Source organism: Schistocerca piceifrons, chromosome 4 (assembly GCF_021461385.2).
Source record: "Schistocerca piceifrons isolate TAMUIC-IGC-003096 chromosome 4, iqSchPice1.1, whole genome shotgun sequence".
In the NCBI taxonomy this organism is placed as follows: domain Eukaryota; kingdom Metazoa; phylum Arthropoda; class Insecta; order Orthoptera; family Acrididae; genus Schistocerca; species Schistocerca piceifrons.
The window spans coordinates 32,123,405-32,146,927 of NC_060141.1; the positions used below are offsets into that span (position 1 = coordinate 32,123,405).

Below are 23,523 nucleotides of genomic sequence, written 5' to 3' on the forward strand. Positions count from 1 at the left end.
CCACTGATAATCTTGTATCCCACGAGTCTGCTATCCGAACAGCCTTTTCCAGATGCCAACACCTGCTTGCCATCTCTTTTCACTTACATAAAGCATACGATACAACCTGACGACATCATATCCTTGCCACATTGTATGAATGGGGTCTGTGGGGCCTGCTCCCGATTTTTATCCAAAACTTCTTGTCACTCCGTACTTTCCGTGTCCAAGTTGGTGCCTCCCATATTTCCCCCCATATTCAGGAGAATGGCATTCTACAGGGCTCTGTATTGAGTGTATCTATTTTTAGTGGCCATTAACAGCCTAGCAGCAGCTGTAGGGCCATCAGTCTCCCCTTCTTTGTATGCGGATGACTTCTGCATTTTCTATTGCTCCTCCAGTACAGGTGTTGCTGAGTGGCACCTACAGGGAGCCATTCACAAGATGCAGTCACGGGCTCTAGCCCATGGCTTCCAGTTTTCAGCCATGAAGTTGTGTGTCATGCACTTCTGTCGGGATCGTACTGTTCATCCAGATCCTGAACTTTATCTTAATGACGATCCACTCACTGTAGTGGAGATGTATCAATTCTTAGGACTGGTTTTCAGTGCCCAATTGACTTGGCTACCTCACCTTCATCAGCTTAAGTGGGAGTGCAGGCAGCACCTGAATGTCTCCGCTGCCTGTGCAACACCAACTGGGGTGTAGATCGCTCTACAATGTTGCAGCTCTATTGAGCCCTTGTTCAATCCCACCTTGACTATGAGAGTCTCGTTTATGGTTTGGCGACACCACCAGATTTGTGTTTACTTGACCCAGTGCACCACTGTGGCATTTCCCTAGCGACAGGAGCTTTTAGGACAGGTCCGATGACCAGTGTCCTGGTGGAGGCTGGAGTCCCTCCATTGTGGATCTGATGTGCACAGTTGCTCGCCAGTTATGTTGCACACATTCATAGTTCTCCTGAGCATCTGAATTACCATCTCCTTTTCCGAACCACAACAGTTCATCTCCCGCATTGGCAGCCAAGGTCAGGGCTCATGATGCGATCCCTTCTCTCCGAACTGGAGCCCTTCCCTTTACCACCTTTACTTGAGGTCCATTCACATACACCTTATTGGTGTACACCTTGCCCGAAGGTTTGTGTGGACCTTTTGCGTGGTCCTTAGGACTCCGTTAACCACGCCGCTCTCTGCTGTCACTTCCTCTCAGTTCTTGACATGTTCCGGGGCTCTGAAGTTGTTTACACCGACGGCTCGATGGCTCATGGTAATGTTGGCTTCGCCTATGTCCACAGAGGCTATATTGAACAGCATTCTTTGCCCGCTGGCTGCAGTATATTCACTGCAGAGCTTCTGGCCATATCTTGTGCACTTTAGTACATCCGTTCCTGTTCTGGTGAGTCATTTCTTCTCTGTTCTGATTCCCTGAGCAGCTTACAAGCTATTGACCAGTGCTACCCTCACCATCCTTTGGTAGCGAACATCCTGGAGTCCATCTTTGCTCTGGAACGGTCCAGTGGTTCAGTGGTGTTTGTGTGGACGCCAGGACATGTCAGAATCCCAGGCAACAAACTTGCTGACAGGCTCACCAAACAGGCTACGTGGAAACCTCTCCTGGAGATGGGCATCTCTGAAACTGACCTGTGTTCTGCCTTGCGCCGCAAGGTTTTTCAGCTTTGGTAGATGGAGTGGCATAACAGTATGCACAACAAACTGTGTGTCATTAAGGAGACTGCGAATGTGTGGAAGTCTTCCCTGCAAGCTTCTCGCAGGGCATCAGTTGTCTTCTGCCAGCTCTGCATTGGCCATACATGGCTAACGCGTGGTTACCTCCTCAGTCATGAGGACCCACCTCAGTGTCACTGTAGCTCCTAAATGACAATCATCCACCTCTTGCTGGACTGCCCACTTTTAGCCACTCTGTGGTGGACTTTAAACTTTCCCAGCACCCTACCTTTGGTGTTGGTCAACAATGCCTCAACAGCAGCTTTCGTTTTACGTTTTATTTGTGAGGGTAGGTTTTATCATTTGATCTGAGTTTTAGTTCTTGTCCTTTGTTCCTAGGGCTTTTAGGGTGGAGGTTTTAATGTGTTACAGAGTGGCTAGCTCCTCCTTTTTTATTGTCATCGTCAGTCAGCCATAGTAATCTGCTCTCTTGTTTTTAGTGTCTTCTCCCTGTTTCTTGCATCTCTCTGTGGTTTTCTTGTCCTGTTTTGTCGATTGTAGTGTTTGTCATCCTTCTGTCATTCTTCTGGTTCTTCCTTTCTCCTGTTATTGTGCCGTATGTCTTCTCTGTTTTCTTCTTTACCTTGGGTAATTGTTCTACTGGGAACAAGGGACCGATGACCTCGCTGTTTAGTCCCTCCCACCCCCCCCCCCCCCACCCCCCACCCCCTTTTAAACCAAGCAAGAGACCCAATAAGGTTGGGAGGACAAGACTGGAGTAACAGCGTACATTCAGCCAGATCATTTTGCTTTGGTAAACATACACATCTTCTTTCTTTACCAGCAATGTATGTATTTATGTGTTCAACAACAGTAAATCTCAAAGTTAGAGGTGATTTTGTATTTACTGTCTTATAATCAAAAGCTCTTTATCTAGACAAGGTGTACAGAATATAAACTGTGCATTTTTTTTTGTTTCAAATTATGTGCAAAGTTGGGCAGCAAGGAAAATAAATACAATTTCAGTCCAGCTCAGTCTAAAATTAAGTCTCATAATGAAATTTTACAACTGTATATTTAAAATGTCAAACGTTATTAATACTGATCTCTCAATAACTTCAGTAAAACTAATAAGAACTGAAACCAAAATGAAATGTGTAAATAGCACTTAATCAATTATAAAATGAATTAATACATAAAATCAAACAACGGAAATTCCAGGATGGAATGTAACAATACGAGAGAAGGAAAATTGCTACTCACCATATAGTGGAGATGCTGAGCCACGATAGGCACAATAAAAAGATTCACACAATCATAGCTTTCGGCCATTAAGGCCTTTGTCAGCAATAGACACACACACACACACACACACACACACACACACTCACTCACACACTCACACTCACACTCAACACACACACACACACTCACGCAAGCACAACTTTCACACACATCTGCAGTCTCAGAGAGCTGAAACTGCACTGCGAGCAGCAGCACCAGTGCCTGATGGGAGTGGCGACTGGGTGGGGGTAGGAGGAGGCTGGGGAGGGGTGGGGGAGGGATAGTATGGTGGGAGTGGCGGACAGTGAAGTGTTGCAGTTTAGATGGAGGGTAAGAGAGAAGGTGCGGAGGGGGCAGGGGGTAAGTAGCAGAAAGGAGAGAAATAAAAATAAAAGAAATTAAAAGATTGGGTGTGGCGGTGAAATGACGGCTGTGTAGTGCTGGAATGGGAACAGGGAGGGGGCTGGATGGGTGAGGACAGTGACTAACGAAGGTTGAGGCCAGGAGGGTTACAGGAACATAGGATGTATTGCAGGGAAAGTTCCCACCTGCGCAATTCAGGAAAGCTGGTGTTAGTGGGAAGGATCCATATGGCACAGGCTGAGAAGCAGTCATTGAAATGAGGGGTATTATGTTTGGCAGTGTGTTCAGCTACAGGGTAGTCCACTTGTTTTTTGGCCACAGTTTGTCAGTGGCCGTTCATGCAGACAGACAGCTTGTTGGTTGTCATGCCTACATATACTGCAGCACAGTGGTTGCAGCTTAGCTTGTAGACCACACGACTGGTTTCACAAGGAGCCCTGCCTTTGATGTGATAGGTAATGTTAGTAATCGGACTGGAGTAGGTGGTGGTAGGAGGATGTATGGGACAGGTCTTGCATCTAGGTCTATTACAGGGGTATGAGCCATGAGGTAAGGGATTTGGAGCAGGGGTTGTGTAGGGATGGACGAGTATACTGTGTAGGTTCGGTGGACGGTGGGATACCACGGTAGGAGGAGTGGGAAGGATAGTGGGTAGGACATTTCTCATTTCAGGGCACGACGAGAGGTGATCGAAACCCTGGCGGAGAATGTAATTCAGTTGCTCCAGTCCCGGATGGTACTGAGTTACGAGGAGAATGCTCCTCTGTGGTAAGGCTGTGGGACTTTGGGAGGTGGTGGGAGACTGGAAAGATGAGGTACGGGAGATTTGTTTTTGTACAAGGTTGGGAGGATAATTACGGTCAGTGAAGGCTTCAGTGAGAGGGACTTCTTGGTATGAAATGGGTGGCAGCTGTTGAAGTGGAGGTATGGCTGGTGGTTAGTAGGTTTGATATGGATGGAGGTACTGATGTAGCCATCTTCGAGGCGGAGGTCAACATCTAGGAAGGTGACTTGTTGGGTTGAGAGGGAGCAGGTGAAGCAAATGGGGGAGAAGTTGTTGAGGTTCTGGAGGAATGTGAATAAGGTGTCCTCACCTTCAATCCAGATAGCAAATATGTCATCAATGAATCTGAACCAGGTGAGGTTTAGGATTCTGGGTTTTTAGGAAGGATTCCTCTAGATGGCCCATGAATAGATTAGCATAGGATGGTGCCATATGGGTGCCCATAGCCATACCACAGATTTGTTTGTAGGTAATGCCTTCAAAGGAGAAGTAATTGTGGGTGAGGATATAGTTGGTCATGGAGACTAGAAAGGAGGTTGTTGGTATGGAATCCATAGGGCATCTGGAAATGTAGTGTTCAATAGCAGTAAGGCCATGGGCATGAGGAATGTTAGTGTACAGAGAGGTGGCATCAATAGTGACGAGCAGGGCACCGTGTGGTAAAGGGAGAGGAACTGTGGAGAGTTGGTCGAGGAAATGGTTGGTATCTTTTATATAGGAGGATAGGTTCCAGGTAATAGGTTGAATGTGTTGGTCTATGAGAGCAGAGATTCTCTCAGTGGGACCACAGTAACCGGCTACAATGGGTCATCCTGGATGGTTGAGTTTATGGGCTTTAGGAAGGATGTAGAAGGTGGAAGTGCAGGGAGTGGTAGGGGTAAGTAGAGAGATGGACTCTGAGGAGAGGCTGGCTCTGAGCACTATGGGACTTAACAGCTGTGGTCATCAGTCCCCTAGAACTTAGAACTACTTAAACCTAACTAACCTAAGGACATCACACACATCCATGCCCGAGGCAGGATTCGAACCTGCGACCGTAGCAGTCGCGCGGTTCCGGACTGCGCACCTAGAACCGCGAGACCACCGCGGCCGGCTCTGAGGAGAGGTTCTGGGATGGGCCTAAGGATTTGAGTAGTGACTGGAGATCCTGCTGGATTGCTGCAATGGGATCACTGTGGCAAGGTTTGTAGGTGGAAGTAACTGACAGCTGACAGAGAAATACATGAAAGTGCAAGGAACATACAGAGAATGTATCCAATTGCTTTCCACTCTCCTCCATTTTCTTTCTTCTTTCTTTTTGAAAGTACTGTTGTTTCTAATATCTGAGATACAAACAATTGCCTTTCTGTACTTGTTTTGCTGTAGTTTTGAGAACTATATTTTGGTGGTTACAATGTGCAGATTATTATTTTAGTACTCTCTGATGAGAGTGTAATGATATAATTAGTAACAAGCAGTTGCGCATAAGCAAAAGAAACTTTGTATAAATAAGAATGTGACAGTTTTTTTAAGTAGTAGCTTTCCTTATAGATTTATTGTGTTTGTTTTACCTATGCAGTGACAAATAGCATATAGTAGTTTATTGAGAATTAATTGTTTATAATGTGCATAGAATTTATTTCTAACAATGCATTCTTGTTGTTGGTGCATAGCTTCACTCATCCCATATTCCTTAAAATTCTCTCCTCTTTTTGTCATAGGTGTCATTTTTCTTTTCTTTTCTCATTTTGTAAGTGACAATTTCGTTATGCGAAAACAAAATTCATCGATTGAAGCTAGTTATAAAACTATTCTATCAGACTTGTCACAATGTGCAAAATTGAAATCAAGAAATAGATTAATAATTTAAAATTTTAATATAAATCCTTTCCAATCATTAATCTTATCTTACACAAATCAGTATTAAATTATTAAAAACGACTATTGAGATCTCAGCAGTGTAGTCATTGTGAAGTTGAGCAAAATGACTACCATAAGCATGGTGTGATTTAAGTGCCTTTCTACATATGTGCTCCTTCCCTAGTACCCGCAATAATGGCTATATGGCTGAAATTGCAATAGTGGTTTTTATAAATAAATAATTTTAGCCTGCAGTGGCCATGATGTCCTTTAAAAAATTTTACACAACAGTGAACCCCAGCTACAAGAACTTAATTAGTATTACATTAAATCTTACTTGGTGGCCTTTGGTGAGATCAGGATCAAATGTCAGATTTTCGCCTCTTTCAGACAGAGGTGGCTTTATGAATTCTCGGACAGCCCCAGTTATTTGGTGAGGTCCATGGTAGTATCGTAACCTGATCTCATTTTCTGCTAATGCAAACACCCTTTCAGCAACATCTTCATTTGGTGCTTTGTCTGGATTCCGAAGGAATCTTTCTGTTATTTTCTGTGTAAAATGAAATATAATTATTAATAATATTAGGATCTCTACTTGTGCTAACACTATTAGGAAAACATATAAATACTATCAAAAGAATGCTCCTGTCACAGCACAAAAAGGAGAATATGTTTCTCTCTTAAAGACTGTGCTAGAAAAGTAGGAAACCAGCTTCTTCAGTGTTCATTCCATCTTTCTCACAAACATTTTGCCATGTGAACATATTCAAGTTCTTTTAACCCAGAGCATTCTAAATCCTTATATCCAGTCTCTCTTTGCAGTGAAGCTTTCATATTAAGCATATCCTTTTCCTTCCATTGATTTACAGTATATATTCACGGTCACCACCATACCTCAGCAGCTCAAAAATCTGTAGGGTCCAACTCACTTTTTCCCCCATACCCACTTGTCCAAAATTTAGGTACAAAGCGCGGTCTCCAATACACCTACATATTAAAGTTCACCAGTATGGGAGGTTCCAGACCTCCCAAGCCTATGTCTCATCTCCACTCATCTGTATTTTACATTTCCACTGTCTCCTCCATCTTTTGATCCCACTGCTTCCATCTTCATCCATCTCTCTTTCTCTTTTACTGCCAGTGTCTCTCACCAACCATCAGTATCTCCTCTCTCTCTTTGGCTCCCACTGCTATTTTTCTTTATGCACCTCTCTTGCCACTTTTCCCTCCCACCATCACTGTCTCCTCTCTCTTTCTCCTCCACTCACTCTCCACTCACTCTGTGTTCTCTCTCTTCTACTGCAACTGTTTGTGTTGAGGAAGGTGGAATAAGGGTTTAGATAGATGGTTTTCCAATTTTCAGTCAAAGTCTTAGGAAGAGGAACATATTTGCCTTTCTTGTGGTCCAACAGGGGAATTTTTCCACTGGTCCCCTTCTTTTCCCTGCGACAGCAGGGTGTGCTGCTTATATAAAATGAATACTATAAGTCAGTAAAGTTTTGATAACACGTTTGTTTGTGTGGCCATCCTCCGCAGCAAGCATATAAATACTTGTTTTGCAAATCAAACTGCCTTTTCCTGCTGCTAGTTACTTGATTTATCCCATACGCATTTCGCCTTCTCCTGTTCTAAAACATCACCAGTGGGATCTATAATGATACAGTTTTGTTAGTTATAGATTATCAAACAGTTCACTTCGCAATTTTTTTGTAAAAATAAGTAATTACTTACAATTTGCTGATCTGCGTTTCCTCATATCTGCTCTGGAGGTCGCACTACCACTTTTATCACTGCCATATATTCACATCTTTGTGTTCTCGCCATCCACTCACTGTTCACCATGCTTCAAAAGAAGATGAAACATGTAATGAAGTCGCAATATTTACACTGTGAAAAGAAGTGTACGACGAAATAGTTGTATCGAGTGACAAAAGAACGATAGTCCACCACAAAAAAGAGTGAGAAACTTGGTGAACAGTGTGTGGATGGAGAGAACACAAAGAAGTGAATATATGGCAGTGATAAAAGTGGTAGTGCGACCTGCAGACCAGATGTGAGGAAACGCAGATCAGCAAATCGTAAGTAATTACTTTTTTTACAAAAAATCGCGAAGTGAACTGTTTGATAATCTATAACTAACAAAACTGTATCGTTATAGATCCCACTGGTGATGCCTTAGAACAGGAGAAGGTGAAACACGTATGGGATAAATCAAGTAACTAGCAGCAGAAAAAAGCAGTTTGATTTGCAAAACAAAGTTTTGATAGTTTATTTATATATTACTATGCATTTATATAATTTGATGCATATAAATAACAAATAAATATGCATAATGTAAGGTTAACACAAACTTATTTACTTTATATTTGCCCTGGATACTTTGCTCAACCCCCCCCCCCCCCTTTGAATCATGAACCTTGCCATTGGTGGGGGCACTTGATTGCCTCAGCAATACACATGGCCATACTGTAGATGCAACCACAACACAGGGGTATCTGCTGTGAGGCCAGACAAATGTGTGGTTCCTGAAGAGGGGCATCAGTCTTTTCAGTAGTTGCAGGGGCAACAATCTGGATGATTGACCGAACTGGCCTTGTAACATCACCCAAAATGGCCTTACTGTGCTGATACTGCAAATAGCTGAAAGCAAGGGGAAACTACAGCCGTAATATTTCCCGAGGGCAAGCAGCTCTAGCGTGTCATTAAATGATGATGGCATCCTCTTATGTAAAATATCCCAGAGGTAAAATAGTCCCCCATTCAGATCTCCAGGTGTGGACTACTCAGAAGGACGTCGTTATTAGGAGGAAGAAAACTGGTGTTCTAACGATCAGGGCATGGAATGTCAGATCCCTTAACTGAGCAGGTAGGTTAGAAAATTTAAAAAGGGAAATGGATAAGTTAAAGTTAAGATATAGTGGGAATTAGTTACGTTCAGTGGCATGAGTAACAGGACTTCTGGTAAGGTGAATATAGGGCTATAACTACAGAATCAAGGAGGGGTAATGCAGGTGTAGAACAGCATAGTGAATACATTATTGTAGCCAAGATAGATATGAAGCTCACAACCACAACAGTAGTACACATTTATGTGCTAACAAGCTCTGCAGCTGATGAAGAGATTGAAGAAATGTATGATGAGATAAAAGAAATTATTCTGGTAGTTAAAGGAAATGAAAATTTAATAGTGATGGGGGACCGTAATTCAATAATAGGAAAAGGAAGAGAAAAAAAAGTCATAGGTGAATACGGACTGGGGGAAAGGAATGAAAGAGGAAGCTGCCTGGTAGAAGTTTCCACACAGCATAATTTAATCATAGCTAACACTTGGTTTAAGAGTCATAAAGAAGGCTGTATATGTGGGAGAGATCTGGAGACACTGAAGGTTTCAGATTGATTATGTAATGTTTAGACAGAGATTTAGAAAGCAGATTCTAAATTGTAAGACATTTCCAGGGGCAAATGTGGACTCTGAACTTAATTTATTGGTTATAAACTGTAGATTAAAACTCAAGAAACTTCAAAAAGTTAGGAATTTAAGGAGGTGGGACCTAGATAAACTGAAAGAACCAGAGGTTGTAAAGAGTTTCGGAGGGATCATTAGGGAACAATTGGCAAGAACAGGGGAAAGGAACACAGCAGGAAGAGAATGGGTAGCTTTGAGGGATGAAATAGTGAAGTCTGCAGAGGATCAAGTAGGTAAAAAGACGAGGGCTAGTATAAATATATTTAATTTAATTGATGAAAGGAGAAAACATAAAAATGCAGTAAATGAAGCAAGCAAAAGGGAATAAAAATATCTCAAAACAGAGGTTGACAAGAAGTGTAAAACGGCTAAGCAGGAATGGCTAGAGTATAAATGTAAGTATGTAGAAAAACATATCACTAGGGGTAAGATAGATGCTGCCTACAGGAAAATTAAAGACACCTTTGGAGAAAAGACAAGCACCTGTATGGATATCAAGAGCTCAGATGGAGAACCAGTCATAAGTGAACAAGGGAAAGGAGAAAGGTGGAAGGAATATGGAAGATGTACTTGAGTGCATTATTATGGAAATGGAAGAGGATGTAGATGAAGATGAGATCGGAGATATGATACTGCGTGAAGAAACAGAGCACTGAAAGACTAAGTTGAAACAAGGGTCCAGGAATAGACAACATTCCGTTAGGACTACTGATAGCCTTAGGGGTGCCAGACATGACAAAACTCTTCTATCTGGTGAGAAAGATGTATGAGACAGGTGAAATACCATCAGACTTGAACAAGAATATAATGATACCAATTCCAAAGAAAGCAGGTGCTGACAGGTGTGAAAATTACCAAAATAGCAGTTAAACAAGCCATGAATTCTTTACAGAAGAATGGAAAAACTGGTAGAAGCTGTCTTCGGAGAAGTGTAGGAACATTTGAGGCAATACTAACCCTACGACTTCTCATAGAAGATAGCTTAAGGAAAGGCACCATAGCATTTGTAGACTTAAGCTTTTGACAATGTTGACTGGAATACTCTCTTTCAAACTCTAAAGGTGACAGGGACAAAATACAGGGACCAAAAGGCTATATACAATTTGTACAGAAATCAGATGGCAGTTATAAGAGTCAAGGGGCAGGAAAGGGAAGCAATGGTTGAGATGGGAGTGAGACAGGTTTGTAGCCTATCACTGATGTTATTCAATCACTATATTGAGCAATTAGTAAAGGAAAGAAAAGAAAAATTTGGAGTAGGAATTAAAGTCCAGGGAGAATAAATAAAAACTTTGAGGTTTGCAAATGACAATGTAATTCTGTCAGAGACAGCAAAGGACTTGGAAGAGCAGCTCAACAGAATGGATAGTGTCTTGAAAGGAGGATATTAGATGAATATCAACAAAAGCAAAATGATGATAATGGAATGTAATCAAATTAAATCAGGTGATTCTGAGTGAATTAGATTAGGAAATGAGACACTTAAAGTAGTAGATGAGTTTTGCTCTTTGGGAAGCAAAATGACTAATGATGTCAAAGTAGAGAGGATATAAAATGTAGACTGGTTATGGCAAGAAAAGCGTTTTTGAAGAGGAGAAATTTGTTAACATCAAGTATAGACTTTTATAGTACAGAGTTTTAGAAAGTCTTTTCTCAAGCTATTTGTCTGGAATGTAACCATGTATAAAAGTGAAACTTGGGCGATAAACAGTTTAGGCAAGAAGAGAATAGAAGCTTTTGAAATGTGGTGCTACAGAAGAATGTTGAAGATTAGATGGGTAGATCACGTCACCAGTGATGAGGTACTGAATAGAATTGGGGAGAAGAGGAATTCATGGCACAACTTGACTAGAAGAAGGGATCAGTTGGTAGGACACATTCTGAGACTTAAAGGGATCACCAATTTAGTACTGGAGGGAAATATGGAGGATAAAAATTGTAGAAGGAGAACAAGAGATCATATAGTAAGAAGATTCAGAAGGTTGTAGATTGCAGTAGCTACTCGAAGATGAAGAGGCTTCCACAGGATAGAGTAGCATGGAGAGCTGCATCAAACCAGTCTTTGGACTGAAGACCACAACAACAACAACAACTTCACTCGTTGATTGCAATTCACTGAAAACCATGGCTTATTATTTGTATCTTAAAAGAGTAAAGATTTTATTAGAAACACTTTACTGAATTTGCAGTCTTTTCCATTTTACATAATTTTGTCAGTCATTTTAGGTTCTTTTCAGGTTCAATATGATCCTTTTTAGCCCATTTTTGTAACGGTAGACCACTTTGGGCATATTTGTATAGGTATGAAGTGCCCAGTATACAGAGGCAGCATGTCATAATGTTATACTGATGAAACAATTCTGGCTCCAAACATAGTTTGGTGACCTCAGAACCTTTGTGATAACTCTACAACCCTTGACATGTGTTCATGACGTCATTTACTACAGTTGCGCCTCAGACAGGGTATTATGTGCATAAGTACAGTAACTTTGTACCTCCGGATCTCAGTAACAGATAATGGTATCGAAAAAAATTCCAAGGTTCCCAAAAACATCACTTTAAGAACATATGGTAAAAATTCTGATGATTTGCCAGAACTGAAACTATAGAACTGGCATCCCCACAATTGGTAATTTTGGGACCCAAAAATAATTGCTTTTAGGGTGTATTTCGATAACAGATATAGATTTTTGAAAATGGAAAAATGGCCTTTCTAGGTGAATGTCTAAAGAATGTACAGTTAAAATTTGATCCACTTGCTATCATTAGTTATTTAGATAATTGTGGCCCATGCTGCAAAAAATCTAAAAACTGGCTTTTGTGACTTCTTGCATAATTATAGTAACTTTGAATTTCTGGATCTCGATAATCACTGGGAAACAAAAAAATAATTTTTGAATGTTTCGAGCACTTCATGAGGCAACTCCTACTAATTTTGGGTTGAGAAAAACAAACATGACAATGAAAAATTTTTGTTAGCTCTAGTTTCTATGATACACACAAGGTGGAAGTATTACATATTAACAGATTGAGAGAAAAGGATACATTTTAATTACATACATGCTAACAACAATGAAAGTGCATTTGATTTTTTTAACTGGTAATTACATGCTAAGAGTTCTAAATCGCTGGAAAAACACTTCGCAGATGGTCATGTCTGAAGAGAATCATGTGGTGGCCTATTGACTTCATCGTCTTTTAGCTTGCCTCTTGAAATGGAGTTCCGCAGAATCCCTACACGAAGACCAACAGTAATCCACAAGCATTACTTCATTCCAACAGCCCTGATATCTTTGTTCCATAACAGAAATGTCCTGATGGAATCTCTCGCCATGTTCATCACCAACAGCTCCACAACTAGGAGGGAAAAAGTCTAGGTGGGAGTGGAGAAAATGGATCTTAAGGGACATGTTGCATCCAAGGTTATGGTATTTTGCAGGAGCACTGTCACCAAATGCTTATAGTTGTCATCTCTTTTGTTGCCTAAAAATCCATGAACAACATCCTTGAAGGCTTCCCAAGCTTCCTTTTCTTTCCCCTCCAAAACTTGGTAAGTGCAGGATCCTTTACAAGTTCTCTTATTTGTGGTCCGACAAAAATGCCTTCCTTAACTTTTGGATCACTTAATTTCGAAAATTTCTCTCTTATGTCCTTCTCGGTTCATAGCTTTGACAAAGTTTTTCATCAAACCCAGCTTGATATGCAGGGGTGGAAGAGAACATCTTTTGGGTCCATAAGAGGCTTGGCAATGACATTTTTCTTGCTAGGATGAAGATTTCTTGCAGGCCAGTCTTCTTTAATATAGTGCAATTTCCTATCTCTACTCTCCCACGTACATAAGAAGCAGCAATGCTTTGTGTAACCCAGTTGCATTCCTAAGAGTATGGCAATGACTTTTAGATCACCACAGATTTTCCATTTGTGTCCATGATATTTATGGTAATTGAGTCCAAGAGAGCTGTCATATTTGCATATGTCTCCTTCATGTGAACAGCATGACCAACAGGAATAGATGAAAGAAGGTTCCCATTGTGAAGTAACACAGCTTTCAAACTAAGCTTGGAGGATTCTATGAATAGCCTCCATTCAGTTGGATCATGGTTCAGACTCATAGATTTCATCAAGCCATTAATGTCGCAGCAAACAACAAGATTATTTTGCTTCTCAAAAAAGGGAAGCAGTTCCGTGTGATGTTTTCTGTACCGTGAGATTCTCACATCACTCTGGAGAAGATTCCATTGCTGTAGTTAAAACCCAAGAATTTCTGCATTCTCCTTTGACGGGCCAAGGTCTCTAATGAGATCACTCAATTCCGCTTGACTTAGTCTGTGCAGTTTATCATCTTTTCCCTCAGGCTCTCGCCAAATCATAGGCACAGCGAAAGCCATAGATTGTTTCTTCTTTTTCAGCCATTCTCACTATGTAACTGAACCTATGTTGTAACATATATGTGGAGCCCAAGACTTATCCTGGTTCCCTACTTTCATACCGAAATAATACTGATAGGCAGTCTTTACAAGAGGCATCAGATTGCGTTTCTGTGAGGAAAATGTTATTTTACCACAAATATAACAAAAGTTATTTACACATTTTCGTAGCGTTTTGACAAATTTTACACTAAAAAAGCACTCGCGAACCAGAAATTTTGCATTAATTTGAGTAGAAACTACATGTAATTCACAGTCACAGCAACAGTATCTATGTTTATGACTTACAAACAGCTGAAGAGCATTTGTGTTTTGTTATTTGACAGGTGTGCCGACTGCCAAAAAAAAAAAAATTTCCCCCAAATTTAAAATCTTCACTCTAAAAAATGAAATGTCACTTTATCTTCAAAACAAGAGCTAAGCTGTCATTTTTATGGTGATTTTTGAATTCAGCAGATGGAAATACATGTAAATTTACTATTTTCAAGCCCGAAACATTTTCATTGTTGCCCAGTGTAATGGATAAGGATAGTGAACAAAATCTGAAGTTCCTTGAGAATGTCATCTTAAGTACATGTGGAAAAATATCAACAATCTACCATGAATAGATATTGTAGAAGTAGGCATCCCCACAATTGGTATTTTGTTTACCGGAAAATAATTTTTTTTTTTTTTTTTTGGGGGAGGATGGGGGGATTTCTCAGGAACTGCCCATGAAATATGATGCTTTTATAAACGACCTAATGTCCAACCTAGCACACCTAATGCAAAAGAACCAACCAATTTCCTTAATTTGCCTTGGTCAGAAAAGATGTGTAATGTTTAAACTTTGACCCTGTACTGTAAAACAGCTCCACTGTACAACAGCTACTGTATGCCCGTTCTTCCAATAGCTATATAGGTGGTTGCTAGGCCATGGGCTATTCAAAACACTTTAGGGTGGCGAGCGCTAACCAGGAGTAAGTGTGTGGCGCCAATGAGGTCGACACCAGCATCGATATGTGTTCGTCTTTGGACTCTGAGCATCGTCTTTGGACTCTGAGCATTGTCTTTGGGCTGTTCCGCCATGTTTAGTTCTTTGTGAGACTTGCATGTGTTTAGATGAAAAAATGAACTACTGCTAAATGGGTGTTGTTTGGTGTAATAGCCCGAACTTTCCCCTCACTGCTTACCCCGAGTTGTAACGTCTTCCGTTTTCACCGTTTTACTGTGTCCGTGACCTCTGCATCAGTTATTTTCACGTGTATTACATCAACACAGCATTCGAACAATGACTTCGGCCCAGTGCCTAACGCTGGATTTTGTGATCGACATGCTTTGTGTTGCGGGCGATGTACACCCACCAGGACTGCAACACGATGCCTCTCACCCAATGATTCCGCTGATTTCGCCAGACGTTTTCGAGCCTGCAACAATAAGTGAGGTTAGGAGTGCGCATGACTCCGGCTATCATACGCCTTTGTTTCCACCACATGTGCCCTCCCTCATCGACTGTGCAGTGCAGGAACAACGCCCATTTTTGCAAATGCTTCGTCAGACAACCTACTACCGCCAGGGCAATGATTTGCCATGCCGCAATCCGTGCAGTACCACGTGGATATCTGCCTCGAGGCTGGAACTGCTTCGTTCACAGGTCTACCTCCTCAGCACCTGTCCACGGCCACGCCTGCCTTGGTCCAGCATCAGCACATGCCTTCCTACTTCGATACCTCGGCCTGCAACAGGAACAATAACTTGTTATCTGTGCCTGACCTCCACCTCTATCCCACTGCTACGCCTCAGTATTTTGTGCCACGACATTCACCTTATCCGCACACCGTTTTGAGTGGAGTGACTATGAACAGTGAACATTCACACATTCCGGCCCACGTTCAACATCATTTCCCACACTGTGCTTTTGGACAGCCCGCACCTCCGCAGTCTCCCTGCAACACAGGTGGCCCCGGCTCCGATCATACGTTGAGCTTTCCATGGACTAACACGCTTTCTCAAATTTTGAACTTTTTCTCACCTGTCGCCCCAGCGCCGGCTCCAGTCGAGCTTTGACTACCGTTCTCAGCACATCTCGGTGCCTCATCCATGTTGGTCTTCCGTGACGCGTCAATCCGAACACACCCGCAACGTGTTGAGCTTCCACAACCGCAATCGACACATTATGGCGTCTCACCCGCGTTGGCCTTCTGCGCAGCAACAGATAGTGCTCAACCACAATGCGTCACCTTCACGCTGTCACCTGAACAGCCATCATTGCCACATCCCCTGGAGGCAAACTCTCCTGGAATACTACAGCAACAACAGCTTGATGCAGGCAGTGCCCCGATGAACTCAACTCAACCTGTTCTTCTGAACATTCTACAATGCTTACAGACGCTGCCACCGTTTAATCCCGACAGAGCAACAATCTGGTTCAAAATTGCAGACGAAGTGTTCGACCATTACAAACTCGACGAGTCAACCAGGTTTCCGTGCCTCATCACCCACCTGCATGACCAGGAGGACTTGATTGCTGACCTGGTTGACGCCCTGGACTCATCTACCCGGTACACTCAGCCAAAAAGACAGTTCTACGTCGGCTTGCACGCTCAAGAACAAAGAATGACGATTGCTGACAAGCTACACGACGAATCACTGCTCCACTTCGCCAGCCACTGCCTACCTGACAAGTCTCAGGTTCAGGCTCATCGCCTTGCGTCCGGATGCGGCCGGGGCCGTACTGTGCCAACCGTTCTGCTCACTCTGGGAAGCTGTAAACAAGCAACTGGGACGTCACCGGCTCCACCCACGGTCACGCCCCCTCCTGCAACCGAACCTGCTGCGGCCATCGAACCTCGGCCACCGCCACTGGCAATGAACTTTCCGCAGGAAGTGCAACCACAGTACCCGTACTGTTACTTCCACATACGGTTTCGTGAGGCAGCACAGAACTGCGGACCACCCTGCTACTTCCCAAATGCCAATCACAGGTAGATCCGGGTGCCGCCTCCTGCGCACAACATGACAGGCACCCCCCCCCCCCCCCCCCACCACCACCCCCCCCCCAGTGCTCCATTCTGTCCAGGAATGACCGGATAATTGCGGTCAACTTTACATTAAAGACATTTCGTCAGGATACCTTTTCCTAGTGGACACAGGCGCTGATGTTTCGTTGCTGCCTACGTCCTTAGCGTTGTCAAACATCTGCCCTCATCATACTTCACCGTGAATTCAACTAAACTATAATGCTCGGGTTCAACTTCCCACGTCGTCTCACTCTCCGCAAACTGCAAACTCGAGTGGACTTTTTTGGTGTGCGAAATTGACAAAACTATACTAGGCATTGACTTCTTGCAACATCACAAACTTTCACTGGACCTAGTGTGAAACACCGTGTTCCATCATCCGTCCAAGACTCACTTCCCCTGTGCTCCGTCGAGCAACCCTCCCCCCCCCCCCCCCCCCCCCCCCCCCCACCACCACCATCGGTCCGGGCTCATCTCATCAGTAAATGCTTGTCTCTGCCGACGACACTACAAGAAACCACACACAAGTGCCTTGTCAAGCTCGAACACATCGCTCGCCTATGGAAGGAAACCTTCGAGCTCTCCCTCCAAATCCACGAAACACAGCTCCAGCTCTCCGATGCAGCAAAGGAATTACAAACACTACAGCAAGGACAAAGCGAGGTCAGTAAGTGCGCCGAATCTGCTTCCAATCCCAGCAATTGAGCCTCCGTGTGTTTACCTCCTGCTACCCCTCGCAACTGTGCTATCAAGACTGCCATAGCATGTACTGACAGTTCCGCAGGGCCACACCCTCCTAACATGGCAGCGTGTCACACTTGGACAGACATAAGTGCGCATGGGCGACGAGCGTCACGTGTTCCCGACCTGACGGCTCCTACCCCGCCCCTCGTGGACAGCACCTCCAACTATGAAACTTCGGCTCCTGCGCACTGCCATGCGACCGGCACTGACAACACAAACAGGGCCCTCGCACCAAGTGTTCTGCCTGCGATCGTGCTGCCACAGGCCCCGCCCTGGGACAATGGACTCACTAATGGCTACGAGCTCCACCGAGCTCACCCGACCATGGTGCCACTGCTACAGGCCGGCGGCCATCTTGTCACGTTGGCTCCTGGGACACTTCACCACCTAGGCTCCAGCCGGGCCCACCGAGTGGCTCCTAACATCATGACTACGCCTCGCCTGCCCCACCCACCACACATTGTAAACAAACCGTCTCCCGTGCCACCGGCAACATTTCCGTTATCACCAATGGCACAGTTCACAAGCTTCGCCTCACGCCAGGTCCCCCGATCTCGAGTAAACCTTGTCGACTTTGTCCCGAGCGCCTCTCTGACGTTAAAAATCAGATTTCTGAACTACTAAGCTCTGGTGTCATTGAACCCTCTGCCAGTAGCTGGTCTATGCCCATACATATGACACCCAAGAAAGACGGGTCCTGGCACATGTGCGGAGACTACCATCGACTAAATGCACGAACAATTATGGACACCTACCCCATACCCAACATTGCCGACTTAACCAGTTCCCTCGCAGGTGTGACCACGTTCTCTGTCACTGATTGCAAACGGGGCTACCACCAGATCCCCATGGCACCTGAAGACCCCGATCAGGTTATTTCAGTTTCAATTCATGTCCTTCGGTCTGAAAAACGCAACCCAGACCTGGCAACATTTCATCAACGAAGTGCTATTCAGCCTAAAATTCTGCTTTGCATATCTTGATGACATTCTTGTTTTCAGCTCCTCCATTGAGGACAACATTCAACATGTGCAAACTGTTATGAATACTCTCGCGGCAGCAGGTATCGAGACCAACTAGGACAAATTGCAGCTACATCAACCCGCTTTCACTTTTCTTGGTTTTCGGGTCTCTGCCGATGGCATTTCACTGCCCCCTGAGAAAGTACAAACAATACTAAACCTACCCACACCTTCGTCATTCAAAGAGCTCTGGCGCTTTCTGGGGACGGTTAATTATTATTGCTGACATCTACCTCAGGCTGCGGAGATTCAGGCTCCACTGATGGACACCTTGGCAGGCATCAACACTTCTGGATCTCGGCCCGTTCCATGGAATCCTGCTATGACTGTCTCTTTCACTGCCCTCAAAAAACTTCTTGCTGAGGCCTGCATCATCACGCATCCTCATCCCAATGCGCAGCTTTTCATCACCACAGACGCAAGCAATACTGCCATCGGCGCTGTCCTTAGCCAGACAATCGACAGCCAAACTTCGCCTCTGCAGTTCTTCTCGCACAAGCTCACCAATGCACAACAGAAACATTCCGCATTTGACAGGGAGTTGCTCATGGTCTACGAAGCGATCAAGCATTTTAAGACTGATGTTGAGAGACACCCTGTCTACGTTTTAACGGACCACAAACCTTTGGCCGCGGCCATTACAAACCTGCCAGCTGACCCGCCTCCTCGCCGCTTCAGATACATGGCCTTCATATTTCAGTTCACCACCGATGTCAGACACATAAAGGGTGCTGACAATATAGTTGCTGATTTCCTTTCACAAGTTGATGCCGTCCATTCACTGTTATACCCCTCTTTGAACTGCCTAACCTCCAACCCACTGACAAGGAAGCACAAAACCTGATTTCAGGCTCTACTTCTTCACTACACTTCGTCCGCACCACCTTCCCTGGCATTTCTGGTGAGGCACGTTACGCACCCTCATCCCTACCACGCTCCGTCGAGCCGTCTTCACCGCACACTTTGTGTGGAGAAATGTCAACAAGAACTGCCAGCAATGGGCACACTCCTGCATCACGTGCCAATGCTGCAAAGTACACAAGCACAGTTCACCCCCCCTCGGCGCCTTTTTGATCCCTCCTGGGCGTTTCCAGCATATTCATATTGACATTGTCGGCTCTCTCTCCCCCTCTAACGGCTTACGTTATATTCTCTCGTCTATTGACCGAACAACTCCGCTGGGTCGAGACTGTCCCCTTCCCAATATTATGGCAGAAACTGTTGCTCGAGCTTTCGTCAAGTCATGGGTATCACATTTTGGATGTCCAGCTATCATAACGACTGACCAGGGTAGACAATTTGAGTTGGCCCTGTTCAATAAGATTTGTAACATTTGCAGCATCCGGCGCATCCATACCACAGCATATCACCCGCAAAGTAACGGGCTAGTCGAGCGCTGGCACCGGACTTCAAGGCGGCTCTTCGATGCCATGACTCTCTATGGACGGAGGCCCTTCCCCTTGTGCTACCTGGCATTCGTGCGGTCTATAAGGAAGACCTCAAAGGCACAAGAGCCGAGTTTGTACACAGCCAGAACACAGTACATTGTTCTCCCTGGCGAACTAGTGAGCCCTACCGCTTCTCTCCCTTAGCCTGACTTACCTTCCTTCGTGGACCGCCTCAGATGCCACTTCATCAACCTCCATTTCCCTCTGCCCCCCAGCCATTCCCGACCTAAGGTTCACGTCCCGAAATCTCTGGACAATTGCAAGTACGTCATGCTCTGAGATGGCACTGTCCGTGCTCCCCTCCAACCTCCATATACCGGCCCGTACCGAGTTCTCCGGCACTCGGCCAACACCTATGACACCCAGATGGAAGATTCAACTGTTACAGTCTCTCTCAACAGAATTAAGCCTGCTCATGTCGAGCCTTCTTTTACCCCCCTTCAGTCCACGACCACGCCACTCACTGTCGTGGTTCATGACGCTCCGACCACTCCCTCCACGTCGGACTTACACACTCCGTCGAGTGACTTCCAGTTCCAATCGTCGAACTCTCCCCCGACTTCACCCTCTACTCCGGTCTCACGCACTCCATCGAGTGACCACATGCTCCCCGCGTCGAGCTTACCTACGATCACGCCCTCGCCGCCGGGCCCTTCGATGGTCCCTTCAACCTCTCCACCGTCGCCTGCCTTGCCCTGTTGAGGTTTCCCACCCCCCACCCCCCCCCCCGCCCCGCCCCCCCATCTTGAACATGCCCTCGCTCAAGGTGTTTGTGCCTGTCCTCCGGGACATAAACCAGGACATCGCAATTATACACTGTTCGTCGTGTGTTTCTCTTCATCCAGTGCTCATGACACAACCTCCACCATTCCCTGCCACCTGGTGAAATGTGTACCCCTCTCGCCTGATGTCGACCTGGACATGCTTTGTGTGTTCACCATGCCCACCGGAGACATCGTCGTCGTCGTCGCTCCGTTCCACCCGCAAACCGCCGGCCTACCTGTCGCCGCATGACCAGCACGCCCAGTACGACGCCCGGCTCCCTTCAACGACTTCCAGTTTCGGTGGCCGAACCTTCCTTCACATCATCTACCCACACAGCTCCCCGATGACACTGTCAAGCTGACCATGGTCTGGCTCCCGCAGACCACCCCTGCCAACGCTTTAGTCCCCCCCCCTCCCGGCCTCTCAAGAGTGCTCTGTACTGTACTGCATCGCCGATGAGGTCAACACCAGCGTCTATATGCGTTCATCTTTGGATTCTGAGCATTGTCTTTGGGCTGTTCCGCCATGTTCAGTTCTTTGTGAGCCTTGCATGTGTTTAGGTGAATAAATGAACTACTGCTACATGGGTGTTGTTTGGTGTAACCAACCCGAACTTTCCCCTCAAGTGAAACTAAAGTAGTAAGTTACTAAGAGAGATGAAAACTGGCCACTTCCACTTGATAGTTCTGAACTAAAGGCGTATTCATTTGCTTCTGAAGTAAACTGATTTACTCCATTACTGGTTATTCTTAGTAACTTAAGGAGGAAATAAGGCGAAAATTTACTCCTAGGCAGTAGTTGGAGTAAAGTAAGAGAGTAAGGTGCAATCTTTGAGTTCTGTGTTTTAAGTGCCAAATTCTATGGATTACCTCGACTATGAAGAATATATGGAGATGGAGGAAGAGGTGAACATCCCAGGAACGGGAGTTGTAATGGAGAGAAGAGACCCATTTCTGATGCATAGCAACAGTGATTTCAAAGAGCGGTTTGGATTTTGTAAGGAATCTTTTGAATTGCTGCTTGGTATGCTGGAGCCGTTACTGCAGCATAATTCTGACAGGAATCATGCTTTGTATTCTAGGCAGCAACTTTTTTGTGGATTGCAATTCTTTCGCACAGGTACTTATCAAATCGTAGCAGGGGATCTCATTAATATCCATCATAGTAATGCTGGAAGAGCTTTTAACACTACAATAAACAGTTCAGTTGCCATAAAGCCACTGTATGTGTCCATGCCATGAGCACACATCAACAGCAACTAAGACGCCACAACAGATGAATCAACAGCACTACGACCACAAGATGGATATCAGAATTGCAACCTGACTGCTACACCACCCACTCTGACAATGAAGGGTGTCAAGTTTGAGCCAGATATCACCACCATGCCTACAGTGAACTCCATACCACATGGGCCAGTGATCTGCCATGAATGTATCCAGCTGCCGATGATTACACGACATGCTGCCAATCCTATAGGCACACTGCATGGACCCCCGTGTCGTGATGGCCTCTGACTGACTGTGCCTTCATCCCACCTACCGCGATGCGTTATGACCGAGGAGGGTGATACCGATAACACGGACTTACTCGCTACACCACCCACACTGCACTCTATGTTTCGTTACACTGACACCACCACAGCAACCATAATGGCCATGACATGACTAACATGTGCACAGTGGACACACAGACAAACACTGCCAGAAAGCTGTGATATCCAACAGAACTATATTTCTCTGCAGTCCTCCGATGCCTCTATACATCACACAGGTGGCGGCACAGAGATATCAGCCATGCCACGACACTCACCACTCCACGGGAGTGATGTCACCACTCGGCCAGCCGCGCCACATGCCGGACCATAGCTTCAACTGGACTATCACACCACATCATGTCGACAGGTACAACGAAAAGTGACCGTACTTCTTCAGGCCACCAAAGCCAGTCCGAGCAGTGCCATGCAACTACTGCTCGAGCCAAAACAAAATGAGAAGCAGCTACTGCTGGTGTCACACACAATTTGGAGCCGACACACACCACTGCTGGCAGCCGTGCTACCCAAACTACACCGTCGGACTGGCCTAGGCACACCAGCCCACCTCCCTACAACAAGTTGCCTTTCTACTGGAGATACCAAAGCACATAACACTCCACACACACAGGCAGACAGTGTGTGACTGTTTGTTTATGACCGCCAGCAATACCAATACCTGCTGGTCGACTTGGACACAGACATCAGCACACTACCCCCGCATCTCACCACACCAGATTACAAGCCCTCAACCATACATCTCAGAGCAGGAATGATTCAATAACAACAGTAATGCGTACAACCTCCATGATGCTCTGGCTAGACGACCACACATCGCATCCACGGACTTTCTTTGTGGCAAAACAGCTGAACTGGTGCTCGGAGCGAACTTCCTCTGTCATTACCGCCTCATCCTGGATCTCAGCATGGCTCTGTTATTACAAGGGGATGGACTACAGCCTGTAGTGTCTGCAGTGACAGTCTGCTATCCACCACAGACCCTCACCCTCCACTGGTAGCACTGGTAGACATGGAGACCACAGCAAATCTTGCGTTACAACATGCGACACTGTGTGCTGAACTCCACAAAAATATCATGTCCTACAAGAACACCTACAAAGAGAACAACAAAACAGGTACAGAGAATGAGCAGCTATGCAGCCACCATCACAAATTACACAGCCAACTGCAATGAATTCGGC

At 45.0% G+C, this 23,523-nt stretch overlaps 1 protein-coding gene across 1 annotated transcript in view; it reads right to left on the reverse strand.

Annotated features, from left to right (window-relative positions):
* LOC124795570 (dynein regulatory complex subunit 7) overlaps positions 1-23,523 on the reverse strand; it is a 319,826-nt gene that overhangs the window by 81,423 nt on the left and 214,880 nt on the right. The window contains exon 8 of the mRNA XM_047259642.1: positions 6,254-6,466. Within this exon, the coding sequence (XP_047115598.1) occupies positions 6,254-6,466 (213 nt within the window). The remainder of the gene's footprint in view (positions 1-6,253; positions 6,467-23,523) is intronic.